We start from the raw sequence: 21,646 nt of genomic DNA on the forward strand, positions 1-21,646 counted from the left end.
TAGCTGAACTTTTCCTGTGCACTTTTAGGGTATGTTCTTCCCAAAGATAGCCAACCTGACACTGCCATATGGTAGGAAAGAGTGTTGTCTTGAAACTCTTCCTCCTATATACTCAAATTAGATGACAATTACTTGACTCAGTAATGGATTTCCTTGCTGTTGTTTCTGTCTTCAGGAAACAGGACAACTACATGGTGCTAAGGCTTGACAATGTGTGCTTGTGGCATTCATGAAACAAAAATGTCAGGGAGAATAGAGATCTTTGAGGCAGCTATTTATAAATAAGGAATATGAATGAATGCAGACAAGATCTGGTTTGGAACTGTGGAATCAAATCTTAGAAAATGTTGAAGGGATAATGGTGAAAGAAGATAAAAAAAATAAGTTTCCCAGATTAGCTGGAAGATGGGACACTGCTAGAAATCTAGGATAAAGTTACTGTAGTCTTGTTTTTCATTCCTCACTTTCTTGATTTGCCTAGCAGCTTCACAATTTTTAATTCTTCATTTTTTCTAGGCAGCTGGCTGAAAACATCTCACATACAGTTTCCAGTTGCCTTTTGAACAGAACTAAAATGCAATAATACTATTTAAACACAGGCTTTAGCATAACTCCAACCCACGTGTTAGACACTCTTCCTGTGGTAAAGCATATACTCCTTAACACAACAGATCTTATAAGTAAAAGATAAGAGTTCATGTTGGTTCAAAGACATGCTCATAAAACTTGAAGAAAGCACCCATGAATATTAAATGGTGTAATATATCTTGCAATTCAGTATATAATCTTCTGGGGAGTAAGTGTATCTTTGAAGTTGATGTCAGATCTACATTCCCACATTTTATGAAAGGCACACATGGATTAAGTCTATATTGGGGATCAGGATAAAAGAAAATGCCATATAAATATGTATGTTGTATATCTGTGTGGTATTTATAGTATTTTCTTATTTGTCTCACAGAGGTATTTGTTTCAATGCAGGAAGTCTGCACTCTTGGCCTGACAACTTTAACTACAGAAGATGGTTCTGACTGTTGAGTGGAAAGATTTTTGTTAAACTATATCACTTCTAAAAGCTGTTGAAATAGGAAATTATTATTTGCAAAGGGTTTTCTGTTTGTTAGAGCTCTATACAAAGCCAAGTGTTTTTTCAGTAGAGTTGCTGAACTAGATAAAATCCTTTCTAACTATGGAATGGATTATTTTCTTTTTAATTTATCATATAACAAATTCTATCACTTTGGGGAATAACATTTCAGTTCAAGCAAATGTTTTTATCTATATATTAATCTAGCCCTTAATGAAAACTATTTCCAGTCTTTGCTCAAAAACTACTACAACTTCTTTCAAAGCAATTTGGCCTACTCCACACAGTATCCTGATCCATATTTCAATGAGTTTTTAAATTTCAAAAATTATAGTCTCTTTTTGTACATTGTCTTGGGACTACTAACTAACATGGACTACATGCTGTTTGTAAATATACCGGAAAATTCAGTTTCTATGCCTAACAGTTTATAATTTAAGATTAAATACTTTTTTACAGGGGTCTAAGTAAGTTCTCAAATTCCGTATTTAGGGTAGGATACTGGTATTCCTCAAAAAAGCCAGCAATTTATTTAAGTACATAGAGTTAAATTTGGGATCTTAATTTCAGGCACTTGTTAAATAAATAGAAAACCTCAACAACTGTCCCCCCTGTCTGGATTATGGAGAGTGAGTTTTAGGATGATAATCTATACTGAAAAGTGTTCCAGTACCAGGATCAGTGTGACAGAAGATGGTGGCACTTGGCACAGTGGGAAAGAACTGAGGAATATGAAATGCAGCTTTGAGACTGGATCAAGGTTTAGATGGAGTTGATGTAAACTGAACTCTGGTGATCCTCCAGCATTTCCATTCTTGAGGGGACCAAAGCCAAGGAGGAGATGCTGATGCTGTAACTAACTTAAAGGCCAAGGCAAGTAAGAATGGTCTAACCCAGTGCTGGGGACAACAATTTCCTTCAGATTATCCCTTTGCCTGCTGAAGAAATGTGAATATTCCAGGTCTCTGGGCCAACTAATATTAATGGATTGGTCTGAATCAGCTCCAATATTTTATATGTAATTTATAGCATATGTTGATCTATAGACTCAAGAATTTTACAAATCAATTGAAAGGTGACATGTGCAAGTAATGGCATTGGTGAAGAAGCTTTCAGTAAAAAAGTATTTTTTAAGAGTTTATCTTAATAAGGGCAAGGGCTGCAGAAAATTTAGAACAATATTTTTTAGCTACAATGTTCTTTACAAAAGGAGTAAATAAGTCTAAGCCCTTTTATTTTTGTTGTCAAAAATATGGGATGTATTTCCAAAAATGTAAGAAATTAAATCAAGATGAGCATCTCAATAGCTCAGTACTTTTTCCTTAGGTCTTCAAATAGTACTTTATGCTATGGGTTACTTTCTTAACTAGCAAGGACAATGTGAAAACCTAAAGACATTTTTATAAAAACAAATAGATTTGAAATTTTTTTAACAAATGTCACTTTTTTCATTTTTTCACTTGTCACTCTTTTTTTCATTGATAAATTCCCATCTTCCTATTAGTTGACAATGAAGAAAATAAAGACAGTAAAATGTGGTGGTACATATACTGTGCTTCACCAAGGATCTAACAGTCAAATGCAGAGATCAAAAATATAAGGAAAAAAGCACCTACGAAAGTTGAATATAAGAATGTAGGCAAGATCTAAGAAAGTATGTAAGTTCACAATTTTTGAAACATTTACAATGGCCTCTATTTACTGGAAAGAAATGTAGTTTCTTTCTATAAACTACAAAAGATAATTACAGAAAATTATGCCAACAGTGACACATTCATAGGCAAAATTTTAAATACTAAATGGTCAGCAGGGTCAAGAGAGCTTTCACTTACGCCTACTTTCATAAATAGCTCTTGATTTCTCATACAGCTCATATGGGTCTGGTTTTCGTGGATCAAAGGCCTCTGTTGAATCAGGAAATGAACTCCTGTGAAGAGCGGGTGGATAGGGAATATTCTGTGGCATAGCTGGAGCAGACACACTTGTTTGAGGGCTGCCTTGATTCTCCCATCGTTCCATCATCTGGAATAAAAACATGAAGAGAATAAAAATGAAGTTTTGCAAAAAATGTGGCTTCCACAATGTGACCAAAGACAGCGATTTCTGTTGAAGATGTATTTAGTAAAATTAGTAAATCTATTTGCTGCTTTTTAAATGAAAAGTGTGTTGTGCTGTTTATACAATGACTTGTCTAAAAATTTACTTCTTAATTTGTTGCTCATGGCAAAATGCGATCTTTCTCAGGTTAGATTAGGCCCAGCATTACCTCTGAAGCATATGGAGTGCCTCTCACAGAGTGTGCTGAGCTACTGGAAATTATTTGCTAAAGGTGGAATCTGTGGATGTGTAAAGACACAATTATCAGATTCATCAAAATACATAATATACATGAAGGCAGTGCTTAACAAAGAAGGGACAGACTGTGCAGTAAGTGAATGACCTTAATGCTGTATCTTCTGAGAATACATGAAAATAACTAGCTGCCCTGGGAGAAGTAGATAACTGTAACTGGGAGCAGAATTTACAGCTCCAAGATTTAAAAAACCAAAATCAAAACCAAAATCAAATCAAAACAAATCAAAACTGAAGATAAAATTATTACAACACATATTCAAGCATCTACTGTTCCAAAAAACTCACTAAAGTGGTGTAATACAACCACATTTCCAAGCACAGGATAAAGCTTTCAACTCTTCCATCCCATTTACAGGAAAGAAGCCTACAGCAGCCTATTGTCTATGCATGAAAGACACCTCAGTTCACGCTTTTTCAAGCCTGTCTTTAGCAGTCTTACACATACATCAAGCTTGAAGATATGATAGGCTGTGCAAAAAAAGGCTTGAGGATCTGCCTGGTTTTTTTGGTTTTTTTTTGAAGAAGCTGGCTACTAATCAAATTGCATTAGCAGATTTCTTTGAAGAGACTAAATTAAACAAAACACAAATGTTTATTCCAGGAAATGAGTACTTGGCTATTCATATAACCCCTTCTGAGGACAAGGGTGGTAAAGCCTCCAGAACAGTGTGTTCTCACACATAACCAAACAATGGCAAACAAAAAATGCCTCTTGGAAACAAACTAATCTGTAATTAAATTTCACTGGCTTCTATTGCTGTATCAGAGAAGCTTTATCAAAGATGATTGCAGGTTTACAGTGAGCTTGCTCTACAAATTCTGTGACTATTGCTTGTCTTTAGTTCCTTGGTTTCAGAAGGTGTTTGGGTCAGCAGGCAGGCTTTACTCTCTGTTCTGATAATTAATTGCATCAGGGTTTTTTCACACCAAGAATGTGTGGCCTACATATGTTTTAGTGTCCTGCTGGTTAATATGCTGAATAACTATCCTGCTGAATTTCTCAGGTAATCTGACCTTCTTAGGCTCATACTTAAGAACAAATGGATTATAGATATTGGCCAGTTTTACTTGTTGAGGACCTCAATATTTTACAAAGTATTATTATAATTCAAGCTGTGTTTCTGTCAGAATTTCAGCAGTGAGTAGGGCTGGTTCATTCAAAATTTTAAGTATGTGCATTGTGTGCAATACAGTGGCATATGGAAATACCTCAATTGCCACTGAAATATCTGAGGTACAGGAATGTACTTTGGGTACTTTCAGGTACTTCTTACACCAAGATAAATTTATCCTCTGCAAATAATTGCCCTTTGGGTAAATTAGCCTGTGAGGTAAGTCACATGAATAGCACAATACTACTTCTGACAGCCCTAAAGAAATTACCTCCAGCAGCTATAAACACATATACAGTATATAACTGCATTATGGAAGTGTAAATTTAAAGGTCTCTAGAAACACACCTGATTATGACCCTTATGTCTAAATAGGAAAGAAGAAATAAGCTTAATTCAAGTTCCTTATGACAGAGGAAATGAATCCTAAGGGATTCCCTTAGGAATCTAAAAGAAGAACACAAGCCAGTGAAACCAAACTATCTTACCATTATGAAGATGAAAGACATGCAGGGTCATGTCTGCCTAGAGGTGAAAGATGCCTAATTTCTTGGAAAGTGCCAGGGAAATAGATCACTTACCCCTCTCAAAATGCAAAACTGGACAAAATTAAAATACTTAAAGAAAGATTAAAAAAAAAAAAAAGAAAGGAAAATATAATTATCTTTGATGAGCAAACTTTACCCTGGAGAAAGGACAGGAAACTGGAGATCAATTGGCAAAACCCTACTTGGTCCCATATGTCTAATTCTTGCTTGCTGGTTAGCTCTAAATCTTCAAATGTGAAGTTCAACCAGCTAAATAAGCAGATAAACAGAAGGGGAATTATATCTCCCAAACCATACCAACTAATTAAACAGTCACCTAGTGTTCAGTGATGGAAGCTATCATAATGCTACTTCAGAAAAGAAGGCATTCTTGAAAGTGAGTAAGCACAGCAGTGAGTACAGGACATCAAATCCAAACTGAGGCAATGGTGTGGAGACATTGCTGGTGGTCATTTTGCACTAATATAATACATGATATATAATATATTCACTATATGCATAGGAATCACTGGGAATATCTGTTACCCCAGGTTACTTTGCTTTCCTGTGCTGTTACACAGGTACAGGCTGTTTTGAGGTGCTGAGGAGGATTTCTAAACCTTCTGTGCTCACCTTACTGCTTCAGACTATCTGCAGACAATGCTGCAGGCACTTGGTTTCAATCTTATCTTCAGGCCTTGGACATAAGAAATTTATGTCTGACTATTTCTCTAGTTAAAAGTGGTGATAAACAGAGGAGTTCACACTACCTTGGTTAATAATTTGTGAAATCTCTGGCTGAGATCACCCCAGAATGGGGTAGCTGTGAGCAGACAGCCTGCCTGCAGGTACAGCACACAGTGGTCTTACATTATTCTGTGAGCCCTGGTTTCCTCACATCATTTCATGAAAAACTGCATCAACTCAGGTTGTTTTTCTAGATTCTGATTATTGGGAAGTGCTACTTGAGCATAACTACCATACTGCTTATATAATGAAATGCTGCAGAAAATGATCAACAATAAATACACTGATATTTATATATTTGATGAGTACATGAAAAGGTTGAGTAGGGACAGGAGGAGGTCTTCAAATGTGGATCTTCAACAAGTGAGATCCAAGCTATCTATATCCTTACTTTTTATCTGAGATTAAAGATGGAACACTCCAGCCATTCAGGAGTCTTAAACTGGTAAGAGCAAGTCAGCCTTTAATAATCTGATTTATTTTCACAAATGTCCTGCTACATAGATGAACAAAGTAATTTATGCAATACTTATTCCAATATATTGTATGCAGACTCCATCCTTTCACAGCAAAACCACCATAAGCTGAAACAGTCTGACACAATTGCATCAGCTGATTAATTGCTATTTGTACTTGGCAGGGTACAAAAATCCTATTGGCAAAATTTACCCACGCCATGCTCCAATATGAGAGTTTTGTAAAGTTGTTCAGATTTAATGTACTTCCCCTGTCTGCTCTCCAAGAAGAAGGCTCTAAGTCCTTTAAAAGGTATTGCTATTGTTATTCCTATTGCTCTTAGGAATCTTCAGGATCTATTTTCCTCTACACAGCCCTGATGAGAGCTAAGAATTGCTCCAAGGTCTGTAAAATCTCAATAAAAATGTGAAATTAAAAAAACCAAAACCAAACAAACACAAAACCCCCCAAACAAACAACACCCTACAACAATAAAACAAACCAGGCAACCAAAAATAGCAGCCTACAAATTCTTTTTATACTGTGAATGCTGTCACAAATCTAAAAAAATTATACTGTGTTTTGTCAACAGAATAAATACAGACATTGCTTACAGTCCTTCAGCAGGGAGTCTTTACACCTTGGGTTTTACCATCAAAATCATAGAAACACAGAGAAGTTGATTAAAAGGACCTCAGCCAGTTATCTAGCCCCAGCTCTTATTTGAAGTGTGACTATTTGCAGCTCTAGATCTCCTAACATAAGAAGGAATAAAAATCTTTTTCAGGGTGTTAAACTCAAGCTACTTGTTACCCAAAAGGTGCATGTTGTTCATTGCAAAGAATTTGCCAGGTAGAAGATTGGCCTCATTTCTGCTGCCTTCTCCTCCAGTCCTTTTATTTTTAAGCCACCACATTTCCTGTTCTTGCCACCCATCTTGACATCAAGGTTTTCCTTTTTCCAAACCACTTCTGGCAGGCTCCAAGTCAAGAGACCTTCAGAGCTTATCAGTGGGGCCACCCTGGTGCTGTGTCACTTGGAGCTGGGCTCTGCTGAGAGGTGTCTCATGAGCAGGGGACAGGATGGGTAGGTGAAAGTCTACATAAATTTGCTTTGCATGATAGTCATCTTATCAACTCAATGTGTACAATTTTGAAAGGGAACTTACAGGCTTTGGAGTTTTCCATGGAGAAAAGAAACCTGAAATAAATAAAAAATAATGTTAGCAGCTTTTTCTGAAGCATAAAGAATGGAGGCTAAGTCGTGTCTATGCTCCCATTCTCATTCAGGTCTGCAGATAATATTGATAGATATGAAAATTCTCTACACACAAGGGGTGAAAACACAAAACACAAGGGATAATTTCTAAGAAAAAACATAGAAATATATATATATATATATATACATACATATATATATATATGCAAGTGGAGCTATTGAGATCATTGCCATACTTTACAAACAGCATGGGATTAGGTTGAAATTAAAAGAACTAATCAAAAGGACTTCCAAATGTCTTGGTGGACATTGGATAAGACACCAAATGACCTGGTATTGATGTGTCAAATGCAGTCGCACCTTTAGGAAGAAGCATTCAGAACATCCCATCAACAAAACCTAATAATACAAGAGATTTTTTTAGAAGAAAAGCCTGAAGAAAAATAACTGTTTCATCAGTCTAGATAAGGTGACCAGCTCTAGAGAGGATTGCTTATTTTGATACTGTCTTGGTTTTTGGTCTCAGCAAGAAGTCATGACTACCTCTTTTACACTTTTCCTTAGTTATTGACTGATTGACAACTTGCTGCAGTGACTTTCCTAGATTTCAACTCTTGTAGCTTACAAATGTTTAAATCTCCAGATATGTCTTTTTCATAAAAGGAAATAATTTGAAACACTCATTGTAAACACTGTTCCTATTTTATGCAGTACAATGTTAAAAACCTTTGCAAAGTATTAAATAAAAAGAACCCTTACAAAGGGTATTGGGCCAGGTTTTTTAAAATACCAGCTTTCAATACAGCTTTCATTGATAAATTCATTCTCTGTTTAATAGCAGGCAAAGAAAGCCTGTGGACCTTCCTAGGTAAGATTAAAAGCCAATAACAAAGAGCTCGTTTCTTTTGCCAGAAACAGAAATGGGGTTTTAACTGAGATATTTAATAGTAGAGCTGCTCTTTCATTCAAAAAATGAATTCAGCTGAAAGAGTAGTACTGACTTCATTATTTCTTTTCCTAAAGTGAGTCTAAAAAGAAAATTTAAATTGAGAGCACTGGGATAGTATCTTTCTATAGACAAATCACAACAGGAATTATACTTGCACATATATTTAAAGTTTGTAGAATTCTGTGATAATGAGATAATCTTTTCTGCCCTGATACCTAATTAGTTTCAACCGAAATATCTTGCAGTGTAAAAGCACTTGAGCCATTTGTAGGGAAACACTGGCTATTCAGTAATGCTGATCTGTTAGCTGATAGTGCTTTTTTTAAAAAAAAAAAAGTGTATTGGAAAAAGTAATCCTGGAAAGGTTTATGTTTATTGACTCTGCAGTGCCTGGATAAAAAGTGCTTTATTAACACGTGGACAGATTTCTTTCCATCTGCAAACTCAAGCTGAGATAACAGGCATCCTTGAGAGATCTGGCTTGTACATCACTTCCAGAATTAAAGAATCTGTAGCAGAAACTTATTTAATAACTTACTGGATGGCAGATGGTTATCTTTTTATTAGTCACTATGTTTCTGTACTGCTAATAAGAGTGAAAGCTAAAAAGTATTTTCTGCTCTAAGCTAACGATAATAGAAATTTGCTCAATTCAACTTACTACCCTGATTTATTATTCAGAAAATATTGGTAGAGGTAACACTCCTTACCCATTGCTACTGGTGCACCTCTCATAACTTGCTGTCATCAAAAACTACTACTGATTAAACTGAAAGGTTTTTTTCCCCCTATTTATTTACTGTCTCCACCTAAAAATAAGTTATGTTGGAAATATAATAAAAAATTTCCTATCAATTAAAACATAATAGTTATTTTAAAATCAAATAAACAGTGACATATATCAAGTCAAGATTTTTTAAACAAAGCCCCTCCATTAAAAAAAATCAATTATTCACCCAAAAAAGGACAATATTATATTTAGCTTGGAGGTTATGGGCACAGACTGCAACATACAAATGACAACATCTACACTCAAAAAAAAAAAAAAAAAAGGCAATATTTATTCACACAGCATGAAATTATGTTAAGAAAAATAACAGATATAGGATGCCAGAGAAGTAAAAAATCCAAAGGAAAATTAAAAACAAAAGAAAAATTGGAGATCCATAAGGGCACAGAAGAATGCTATAGAAGCAACAATCTCTAAAGGTAACAAATCTTGGGAGTAATAGTAAAATCTATTCTTCTGATTTAATTTCATCTGTCACACCTTGACCTCATGTAAGATGAGATAAGCTCTCACCTCCCTCAAAGGCTATGTGCTAGGCTAAAGGAGTGAAGCCTAGTTCCATTAAGCAAACTTTACATTACATCTTTTACATATTTCTTGATAATTTTAATGCTGTCTCACATAAGATCTACACTCACAGCTGAGTTAAAGATCCTTTTCCCCACCTATATAAAACTGACTTGTATAGAATATATAGCATTTCAGTTATTCAATATGAGACTGATCATGGATAATTGTTGTGTACCAAACATCCAGAATTATCACTGGTATTTAAACACATGCAACAAATCCTGGAAATCCAAGAATTCAAGAGAATATTGCATATGTAGCACACTGCAGGCATAAAAGAAATTTCACATGAAGAGACATAGAAGCAAAATGCACTTTCTTGGGCATGCTGCACCCCTCCTTCTAATTTTTACTTTTAAATAGTACTCTGCATGAGTACAGGAACAAATCCTCTACATGTAGTAAGTGAGGCTTAAAATCTCACCTGAAGAATATACCTTAATTATGCATATTCAGTGTCCACTCAACAGTTGGTTGTCTGCAGCCACATCTGCAGCAGGCAATGAGCAGAAGTGGACTTTGATTTAGTTGGACCTCATTTCACACCACATTTTCCCTTGACTTTCTGCTTCTCCTTACATCCTGTGTGGGCATTCCCCACCAGGGACAGGGAGATCCCACCTGAATGACAGCCACCAGCAGACTGGCATCAGTTCATGTACAGATACTGATTTATCAACAGGGCTGAAATCTGTCCTCCAAGAAATGCAGCATTTGAGTACTAATACAATAATAATACTACTCAACCTTCTGATCAACTCACATCTAACTAGAAACATACATTGGATAAGCTCTTACAACCTCATCCCACCTCCAGATTTCTGCTTCTCCCTCCCCAAACTCCAGCCCCCTGCTGTCCAACTTGCAATGTCTTCATAAAAACTTGAGTAGCTGAGTATTATATACATTTATATATAAACACACCTCACCTCCATATCCACATATACATTTTAAAATTTGAAATAATAAAAGCCAGCTTAGATCCACCTATAAATACTTGCATGCAGCCTGTTCTTACCATGAGTGGCTTTTGGCTCACCCATGTGCCTGACAGCCACCCCTTCTCATAGTAACCTCACCACAGCAGCTGCAGCCCATCTTTTGAAGATGTCTGTACCTTTTTTATTAGCATCCCTTGTAAAGGCAGCCAGTCTGCACCAGTTTCAGAAGGGAGAGTGGGGCTCCTGCTTTTGTTAAAGAGCAACCACCACCACTCAGCCAGGTGCTAGCAGGAGAAAACATGTAAGCATGCAACAATAAAAACATATAACCCCATATGCTTCTGCAAAATTAGTATTGTGAATATAAAGATTTCTTATTCAAAGTTGGCTATTTAAACTGTAATAAGGTACAGCAGCTGGTGGCCAACACATATGAATATTTTAATTATTTAACTTCAAAAATATAGACTGAAAATATAACCACATTTTCTAAAAATCAGAATTACATTTTCTCATAAAGGAGTGTTACAAAAATTCTTTTCAAAATTGCTTTTTAAGTTGTATTTACCACCTTCCAAACTGAGCTTCCCTGGAAATCAGAGCTGTGATGGTTTCTATGTTGTGACTTAACTAAAAAAAACCACTGTGAGCTGAAAACAGATTTTGGATTCAAATATATTAGGAAGAAAAACTTTTTTTTTCAGATCAAGGCAAATTCCAGCTTCAGTTTACTGTACTTCTCCTTTTTGATGAAGATGTCCTGCAACAAAAGACAAATCACATCATACTCATTGTATCTACTCCTTCTTATATCCAAGGTTAAGTATGCTTTTGTAGTAAAATATTCTTACAGATATTTTATGCCTTCCACTTCAGCAAGGATTAGTTGTTGAAAAGTTTAGTTTTCTAAAAGCAGCTTATCTGGCAGGACTTAGAGCATTTGCAAGACAGAGCTCTGATTTGTTTCCTTTTCAGTTGTTTTTTTTCCAGTAAAAATAATGAATTTGACAAATTCCATAATGTTAGTAATACAAAATCCGCCCTTGGTTATTAGTCTGCTCCTTGGTGATGATTTTTGTTTCATGTCCATCTTCATTATTCTCACTTTTCACATTGTTTCCTGGAAAAATTCTTCACACCTTGTAGACTGATAAGTAACACAGCTATTCTAAGTCACAGGACTTTTAATGATGTGCACCTCTGTGGCAGATGTGTATGGATAATTAAACTGGGAGCAGTTGGATTTCTGCAGTGATGGTGTGTGCTGCAGGGAGGAACTCAACAGCATCAAACACAAAGCCTTTAATCTAAAGCAACGTTCAGGGTAAGTCAACATCCCTCCACATCACTTGTCACACTTTCACTTTTAATGGGTGAAAGCCCACTAGCTTTCACCAGGCTTCTTGGGAGATTTTTTGTTCTTTAATATCCTTGTTGCATATGGCTTCCTGAGCAAAGCTGTCTTAAGCACTGAACAGACCTTTCTCCTTCCTAGATGCCTGGAAGTCACTGAACAGATGGCTGATGAGCATTCCCAGAGCATTAACTGACTCCATGGGCATCTTATCAAAATCCACCTGACATCACTTCAAGCAAAAGTTTTTCCTTCTAGAAAATTTACTGTATAAATTTACTTTAACAGTAGATTTTCCCCCTGTGCTTTTTTCCTTTCTTTTACTAGAATCCCTGAGATGTCTATCAGTTGTCTACATGGACCTGATTTCCAAAGGTATCAAATACTCATTAACTTCAAATGGGTGTGACAGGGGAGAACACTGAGAGTTCAGACTCAGGGGTTCCCCTTTAGCAGGGTACAGAGAACTGCTCCTTACCATTCACATTATATCTGGTTTCTCACTGTATGTTTACCTGTTGTTGAGCTATGTTAGCTATGGTCAGATTGTGTTCATAGAACTAATGCTACCATTGAGCTGACTAATTGAGATTTAAAACATCCTACACCTAAAATTCTGAAAATACTTGTGGGAGAAGTAATTTTTTTTGTGTATATAGAACAAATACATAACATTAATTCCATTACTCTTCACATATTTTCCCTTTTTAAGGAAAATAAATGCAATCAATGAGAAGTAGTACATTAAATTAATATATATACTGTAGCAAACAAAATCTAAAAGGAGGCAATGAATGAAAATAAACGGAAATAATAATTATGAAAACAAGCAGGTAAAAAACTTTCAGTTAATCATGTCATGTTTAAAGCATCAGATGACATATAGGGAATGGCAATTAGTAGTTCCATTTCTAATGAAATCAATCATAGTTACATAATATGTTTTCAAAGGCCCATCTTTTTCAAACAGCTCTAAATATTGAGCTCTTACTCTAGCAACAACAAAAAGTTGATTTACCTTGAAATAAAGAGTAGGTGTAAGAAGACTGGGAGCTCTAGCTCTTCAAGCATAGTTAGCTAGTCCTGCTGTCAGCTGTCCTTCAGAGTGATGGTGCCATGCTGTGGAGGATCCATTGGGTCTTTAGCTGGGATGGCACCTGATGCAATGGGTCAAAAATCAACACATCCCACATCAGAGTGGGATGAATGACCCACTACCTTTGGTCAGGCCACAACATTCCATCTGTTTAGGGCCAGTGCCTTTTCCCTTGCAGCACGGCAAGCAAGAATATAGCACTGTGTTGCCTAAGATGAAGCTGGTTACAGTCATCAGTTGTTGTATCAAATGCAGGTTCACATTAATAACAGTGAGAAACACATCTGTCTTCTTTATGGCTCTAAACATATGCCCAGATGTTACTAAACACAGTTTTTCCTGAAAAAAGACACAGCTATACAAACTGATCCTCACTAGTTGCTTGTGCTGGCATTTTGCTTTATGCTCCACTACTAGATTGCTCCCAGTCTCAACCCAAGTGCAACTGCAACAGAAGTAGTGCCCCAGTTTAAATCATCACTGTTTTTCACTCTTTGGCCTACTACACCTATGGAAAGTGAATGAATACATTCCTGCCTACAGACAATCTATGAGGGTGCAGACAAAAAGCAGGGACTGTTCAAAGGAAGGTCACTAGATCTTTACCCCATTGGGGCACCACTCTGTCTGGCTTATCTCTACTCCAGATAACTTGGGGGCATAATGAGTCTACATCTTTATTTCAGCTCTTCAGAGTTTCAGCCTTTTTGACACACAGCATAAAGTGCAAGACAAAAGTTTATTAGAAATGATGTAGAGGTAGAGGAGTAGCTCAGGAAAATGTACCTGATCTCATCCTCCTGAGGTTGCTGAGGTGAGGGGCTCTGTGCTGACACGGTTGGCTGTGGATGCTCTGGTGAGGTGCACAGGGCAGGTGTCTGAACTTGGGAAGCTCAGAGGAGAGCCAGCAGCAGCCTACAGCTCATCCACAGTGGCTGACAGGACCAGGAGCCTGTAAGGATCTCTTGGCACCATCAGCAGGGTGGGCACACAGGGGATGGTGCATCTGTCTGGTGGCAGCTGGCACCGAAGGGCACATAGGAAAGATGCTGAAACCTGCCAGCTACAGGAAGAAAGACATGGCCTCTCTAACTCTGCACCCACCACGAGGGACACAGCTCCCCAGGTGGAGCTCCAGAGGGAACACACTAGTCCAGGGGTCTGAGCCCAGGACCCCAAAGCCACACATGCTGCCATCCTGGGGCCAGGATCTGCCCTTGTGCCAGCACTGCTGGCACAGTGAGGAGCTCCTGTGCTCAGTGACACCTCTGGGACAAAGTGAGTAATCAGGGGGAGTGTAAGAGTATTGGACTACTGGAATCAGAATATTCTGAGCTGGAACAGACCCACAGGGACCATCGAGTCCAGCTCTTAAGTGAATGGCCTATCCAGAGACTGAGCCCATGAGCTTGGTGTTATTAGCACGGTGCTCTAACCTTCATTGCCTGCCTGCCCTGAGACAGGCTCCCCAAAGAGACAAAACACACCAGAATTTGTTATCCTCTCCCCCTGGCTGAACACAGAGACTTAAGGGATTGGTGGCAGTGGTGACAAGTGCCTGCCAGTGCATGTCTCCTCTGGGAGTGCCTCACCTCCCCAGGTGTCCCCAGGGCATGGCAGGCATCAGGCTCTGCAAGAGGAACCAAACATAACAAGGGTGGTGCTTCACCCAGCATGGGCGTGATGATGTCCTCAAGTTGGCCTGGTCCCTGTGCCAAAGCTGCCTTCCAAAATAGAGATGGGCCATTGTCACAGGAAACTCCTGAAGGGAACAGAAGGCCCAATATGCAGGCCAGACCCACTTCTCATGGAAGCCTGCTGCTCCCTGCAGCCTTGGTTAAAGATATGAAGAGAAAACATCCTACTCTGACACAGACCTATTATTCATTTCTCAGGTAGGCAATGATGAAGTTGCAATAAGAGATTAGAAGGAAATCAAGAGAGACTGCAGGGCCTTGGGATGAGTGGGTAAGAGGTTACAAGCACAGGTGGTGCTCTCTATTTTAACAGTTGTGGAAGATTATGGCAGAAGAAAACAGGAAGAACCAGCAGATCAATCCTTAGCTCTGAGCCTGGTGCCACCAGCACAAGTGTGGGTTTTGGTTTTTTGATCGTGGGTTAGTTTAGAGAACACCAGGATTTCAGGGAACAGATAGGGTGCAGTTTTCTCATGTGGGGAATCTATGCACAGGGGTCAGCAGGACTCATTGAAACAGATTTAAACTGGATTAGAGGCATAAGGGATAAAACCAGGCTTGCTAGAGGTTACCCTGGGGCTGCATGTCACTGTTTGAGGGACAGTGTGCTAGCAGTGTCCTCTGGTCTGCTGTCTCAGTGGAGGAGAGGGGATGGAGATCCATGCAGCAGCAGAGACATGAGGGTTACTGATGTGCTAGAAACCATGAAAGCACCTGGCAATGGTCACACATGAATTAGGGCTTCTCTCCCCAGAAAGGTGGCAGGACCAAGAGCCCAGCTGGAGGATGTCTCCACCACTGTACACAGCACTGGCAACAAACAGAAAGAGCTGGAAGCACAGCTCTTGGTACTGCAGGAAAGCTGTGACACAGCTGCCATCAGAAAGGTGGTGGGATGGCTCACATGACTGGACTGCTGCAGTGGATGAGTATAAACTCTGCAGAAGAGACAGGCAGTGAAAGAGAAGTGGTGGAACAGCTCTGTATGTTAGGGGCTGTCTTGACTGTAGCTTAGTGATGTGATGACAGGATTGAATGTTTAAAAATCAGGGGAAAGGCCAACTAAATAGATAACATGGTGAGAGTCTTTTGTAGACCAGCCAACCAGGATGAAGAGGAACAGGAAATATTCTGTAAGCAGCTGGGAGAAGTCTTACAGTCACTAGCATCAGGCTTGTATCAGCAATAGTGTGGCAGCAGGGCCAGGGCAGTGACCTTCCCCTGTACTCAGCAATGGTGAGGCCACACCTTGAATCAATTTTGAACCTCTCAGGACAAGAATGATATTGAGGTGCTGGAATGAGAGAAGGGCTTGCACAGGACCAGTGAAGGACATGGAGCCCAAGTCTGAGGAGGAGCAGCTGAGGAGCTGGGAGTGTTTAACCTGGAGAAAGGGAGGCTCAGGGGGGACCTTTTTGCTCTACACATTTCAGGCAGGAGGTTGTGGTGAAGTGGGGGTTGATCCCTTTTCCTAAGCAACAAGAGACATAACAAGAGAAAATGTTGCACAGGGGATGTTTAGATTGTATATTTGAAAAATTTCTTCATCTAAAGGATTGCCAAGCAGTGGAACATGGTGCCCAGGGAGCTGGTTGCATCACTATCCCTGGAGGTATTTAAAAGATATGTAAATGTGGCACTTCAGGACATGGTTTAGTGATGAATTTAGCAGTGCTGGGTTAATGGTTTGCCTCGATGATCTTAAGGTATTTTCCAACTGAAACCATTTTATGATTCTGTGATTCTAAGTTTCTATGTTTATAGAGCTGATACAAAAGCTTAAATAATTGTGAGATCAGGTACTATCAATATTCAGCTTTTTAAACACAGGAGCACTTTTTGTGCAGTTCCTGAAGTTTCACTGACCTAGTTTGCTTAAGCAACAAATTTTCAGCAATATTCAAATCTTCACAAATAATTAGAAAAAGGATAGCTATTCAAAGTCATGAATGCCAGAACTATTTTCTGGTCAAGCTGGAACCCTCACCGGCCACCTGAGTCTATCAGAATGTAATCTAAAATACACCAGAGAATCTCAAGCTACCATTAAATTTCACTTTCATGAATAGCAAAGAGTCTTTGTTAGCAAGAATACAGCCATCAGAAAAGGTCAGAAGCTGGCATAGTAATGAGTTAATTTACATTCTAATGGACATACAGGTATTTATTTTCCTTGGCTGCTACAGCTCTGTGAATTGCTTATCAGTCAGAGATTTAAAATAATTTATGAAACCAGGAAAAAAACCTGACAAGTACTATGTCCTTCTAATTAATCTGGATGTGAGGCAGAGAATTTTTGTATAATATCAAAAATACTGCAGAGGCAAATGTAACAGTTAGTGACAGTTTCTGATGCGTAAATATACTAGAGGTTGAAAAAATAATAAAGATCTCAATTTGCGGAAATGAAAAAGACATTTTCAGAACAAACTTTGTATGTGGTCAGCAAGAACAAATTATTTTCCAAGGGCAAAGTTAGATATTAAAAACCTACAGAATGTCTCATTTTTACACAAACTGTCTTTTCAGACAGCAATTACCAGAACAGTGTTACTCTGTCACAGATTTATTTCCTTGCTGATAGCAAACTATATTATCTGAAGGACAATCATGGCTTGGAACAGAGATAATGCTGCTGCAGAACAGATTTTACTGGGACAACTTGATCTGGAGTAGAAAAAAATCATCTTATGGAATTGAAGAAGAACTTTGTCTCTTTTTATGACAGAAGTTTCTACTAAAAGTTCAAATCCTTAGCTTCGTATCCTAGTTTTTGATTTGGAGATGCAGGTAGTATTGGATGAACTGTTATTTTCTCTCTGAAGTCTAAGAATATGTATTTTTATTTAAATACAAACCCAATTAGCAAAAGTCTGCATGCATAGGTACTCATACATGGTAAGCAAGACATTTTAGATGTTTGCATACAGGTTGTTGATTCTATCAATATTTTGAAAAGGTCAAGGGTATAATTTTGTACAGACATGAAAAATAACCTTTTGTTTGGCTGAAGGGGAATTTTCCTTGAAGAATCTCCAGGTTTGCTCATGTGTGCTGTCCAATGACTGCTGCTAAAAACAGTGTCACTGTTCTCCTTCCACACTAGCAATTACACTCTTGACTGTACTGCTCTAATGCTGAGAGAACTGGTAATGAAAGCAATGCCTTGTCTCAGGCAAAAAAATATTATTGTATGCAACTCCCCCTGAGCAGAGCAAACCCAGAAAGGTGAAAAGCCTGGTATGTGTCATGCACACACAACCAGTAACATCATTTGGAATATAAATTGAGACTTCAGAACCCTGACAGCTTGTGGTTGTTGTTTCTAGAAGGGCCTGCAAGTGCTGCCATACCCATAAAGACTTTGTATGCTTACTAAGAACACGCCTGACAACTCAGCCTGGCTTTAGTGAAAGCTCATTTAAGCCTCAAAAACTTTTCAGGAATACTGCATCATATTTTCAGAGCTCTCTGACAGTCAGAAACTCTGTTTAACTCTCTCTGCTCTTTCACGTGCTTAGATTCTGCTCCCATTTAAGCTTTAACACTTTCTAAGCCCAATAAAGAAATCTCACATTGCATTATAGTATGTCATGTTGATGCATATCAAGGCATGTTCCAAATATTTTCTGTTAAAATGTAGATGGCACATAAGTTGTTTTCATAGTGTCCTAAAATCCTCTTCCTGAAAATACATTCACAAAATGTCATCGGCAAGTGTGGGGGAAAAATATACAATACTAAATCCATTCTTTTGCTTGCATGTGTGTCCTCCTAGTGCTGCCAACTGTGACAAAAGGACCTTCAGTGGGAAGTGAGATGGAATATCCACAGGTATCTCAACAGAATATGATGTCTATATGTCAGCAGTTAATTAAAGTCCCCATCAGTTATAATGGACACACAAGCACATATGCCAGATTTTGATATTGATATTCAGACAAGTAAATTTTCATGTCATAGTCTGTGAATTAGGAACTTAACACAGATGCAGAAACATAGGTCTAGTATCCAGGGTGCCATACATAATGATATTCAGAAATCTTTCCTAGATTGGCAGATATGACACAGACTCTATGGAAAACTTCAGAGCTTCAGTTGTCATCCTTACTCTGCCATTCCAGGGAAGATTTCTTGGTATGTCAATGCATCTCAGATGGCCCTGGATGTTGTTAATGAGCTCAGAGTCTCCCTCCTCCTGATTTCTCTGAGATTTGGGAGCACTAGACAAAAATTCATCATAAAGCAACAAATAAGTGTAATTACAGAGACTTAGAGAACCTCCTGGCTTCCTCTGACTGTTGTCAATATTAAATTACATAGCAGTAACTTCAGTATTTTGTGTTTAATATACATCAGTCTGTCTGCATGGTTCTAAATTTTATTAATTTGCTTTTGAAATCTGTTCTGTGGAAATGGGAAGTGTCAGTAGCTCAGGTGTTAATCATAATAGACTAATTTTCATACCACATGGTGGAATGACAAACACTCAGTGACAACATAATAAAAAGGTAATCATGCCACTTGGCCACAGTGGTGAAAGCTGGGATAAGCAATAGCATGATTATTTGATGCTTTGGATCCAGATATTATTCAAAGGAATAATTAATTTCCAATTTCCTGCTCCTTCACACCAGCTTGACAGGTAAGTTTATTCCTGGCTATAGAGATTCAGGTAGAACAGAAAGACTGACAAACAGTTGGAGACTGTGAAAGAGAAGACAAACTGGAGAACCAAAACTTATCACAAGACCAAGGTTTCCATGGTTAAGTCTTAGATGTGAAAATACAACATTTAGTGTTGAAAAGCAGAGTATTTGACAAGGGATATTAATGAAAGGCCCGTGTACAAAGGGTAACAAATCAGCTAAGAACAGCTAAGTTCTAAATTTGCAGTTGCCTGGTTGAACCTCCAGGTAAGACACTTTGCTTTGAGCTACTGAAGATTTGATATTGTCCATTCTGACATATACCTAGCAGAGATAAATGTCTTTGCTTTCACATTCCCACTCGGGAGGTAATTCTCAGTATACAACTTGCTTATCAAGAAGAACATAACTGAATTAGTAAAAGCTCTGCTGATCATTTTAGTGATTTAGATTATCCAGGTTAAAATGACATGAAGTTCAGATGGTTAAGCATAAGACCACAGGAGCCTGAAAGAAAAAAAAATGAGAGAGTAATAATGATAGATGGGCAGGATATTAATACAGTACAGAATACTGAAGAGTATAAAGAATGATAAATTGACCAAGATGACCTGGCTTGCAAAAAAGCCCATTAAGGAATGTCATATCTTTATGAATTCCTGAAAGTTTGGAGTTGAACAATTAACATGAAGAACAGCTGTGTCCTGAAGTCTGGTGAGAGAGGAACAGTATTGATGTGAATTTTATGATGTTTAGATTATGTGCTGGTCACATGTAGTCCTGCACAGTACTTTAAAAATTTAATGAACAGAACACTAAAAAATGATGCTGAACAAGGATCCTGACAAGACAGTTGGGAAGTGATAAGCATTAAATGAATGTATTACAAGGAAAAGGAAGAAAAACTGTGAATAGTTTTTTTTCCCCTGTGACATTGCTGTGTCTCTCAGAGGAACACAAATAGGTTTCAGACTTGAGTTAGATGACATGTCTAACATAATGGAAACAAACCCCTCAATACTGAGGAAATTGGAACAGTACATAAACATGACAAGTTAAACAGAGGAGATTATGGTGCTGACAACCGTGAAGCACTTTGTGGACCTTAAAAATTAGCATTTTTAGAAAGACATGCTAGGGTACATTGCATGTATGTCCTTCCTTATTTAAAATCAGAACTTACTGTTTAAGGAAACAAACTTGGATGTAGCCTTTAGATCCATAAACCATCTTCTTTCTCAGTCTACCCTCATATTTCAGTATCCCCATTTGATCTCAAGACAAAATCTGAATTTATGCCTGAAAAACTAAGGTGGCTGAAGGAATCGGGATGAACAGCACAATTAATCTATGATGGTGATGATACTTTCTCCTTGGGTGTCCCCTAAGAACAGATAAATAAAATGACACTAAGGGTAGATCTGTATGCTCTTTGCCCAGTCACCATACAGGTTTACTGGTATATAATCCCAATCTGATGGGATTGGAAATAATTTGTAGAGGAAATTTGTCCTGGTTCTTAAAAAAACCAATATATATTTAACTTGAACAAGCTAATTTAAAGAATGTAATTCATGTCCCAGGGATCAAAAAAGGGTTCTACTTCAGAGGAAAGGGAAGGAGAAGGTTAATTCAAATTAGAGCCTGTGCTGGGGTGACTTTTACCAAAGGGGAGCCTTTTATTAAAGGGTGTTTTCATTGGTTAATGGCAATTCTCTAACACCATTTTTGTGAAAAGCAGCTGCATTTCCAGAATGCATTGAACACTTAATGGTTAAAAAAACGTAATAAATCAGATCTCAGATGAATTTCTATTCATGTTCTAGACAAAATACCTACTGACCATCTAACATTTAGCAGGATCATCTAATATTTAGCAAGCACTAAATATTAGATGTCCCTCATAAGATGGAGCCTGAAGTAATTTACCCTGTTATAAGCAGACCTTTGCTTTTCATACCACCAAAAAATTTTTGATCTATCAGGCAACCAAGAGTTCTAGATTAAGTTTCTCAGCAGATATTCTCTTTGCTGATTTTTTTTAAAAGCTTAAAGACTCATAAGATAGAGGGAACAAATTACAAATCCACTCTAATTT

The 21,646-nt window shown here is 37.9% G+C and overlaps 1 protein-coding gene across 7 annotated transcripts in view; it reads right to left on the bottom strand.

Annotated features, from left to right (window-relative positions):
* Positions 1 to 21,646, bottom strand: part of MAGI2 (membrane associated guanylate kinase, WW and PDZ domain containing 2) — a 685,143-nt gene that overhangs the window by 81,101 nt on the left and 582,396 nt on the right. For 6 of the 7 annotated variants that reach the window (XM_079303120.1, XM_079303125.1, XM_079303122.1 and 3 more), the window contains 2 exons: positions 7,453 to 7,484; positions 2,920 to 3,109 (listed from right to left, as the gene is read on the bottom strand). In XM_079303120.1, coding sequence (XP_079159246.1) covers positions 2,920 to 3,109; positions 7,453 to 7,484 — 222 coding nt within the window. The remainder of the gene's footprint in view (positions 1 to 2,919; positions 3,110 to 7,452; positions 7,485 to 21,646) is intronic. The other variant, XM_079303121.1, reaches the window with a different exon arrangement.

Source organism: Erithacus rubecula (genome assembly GCF_903797595.1).
Source record: "Erithacus rubecula genome assembly, chromosome: 4".
In the NCBI taxonomy this organism is placed as follows: domain Eukaryota; kingdom Metazoa; phylum Chordata; class Aves; order Passeriformes; family Muscicapidae; genus Erithacus; species Erithacus rubecula.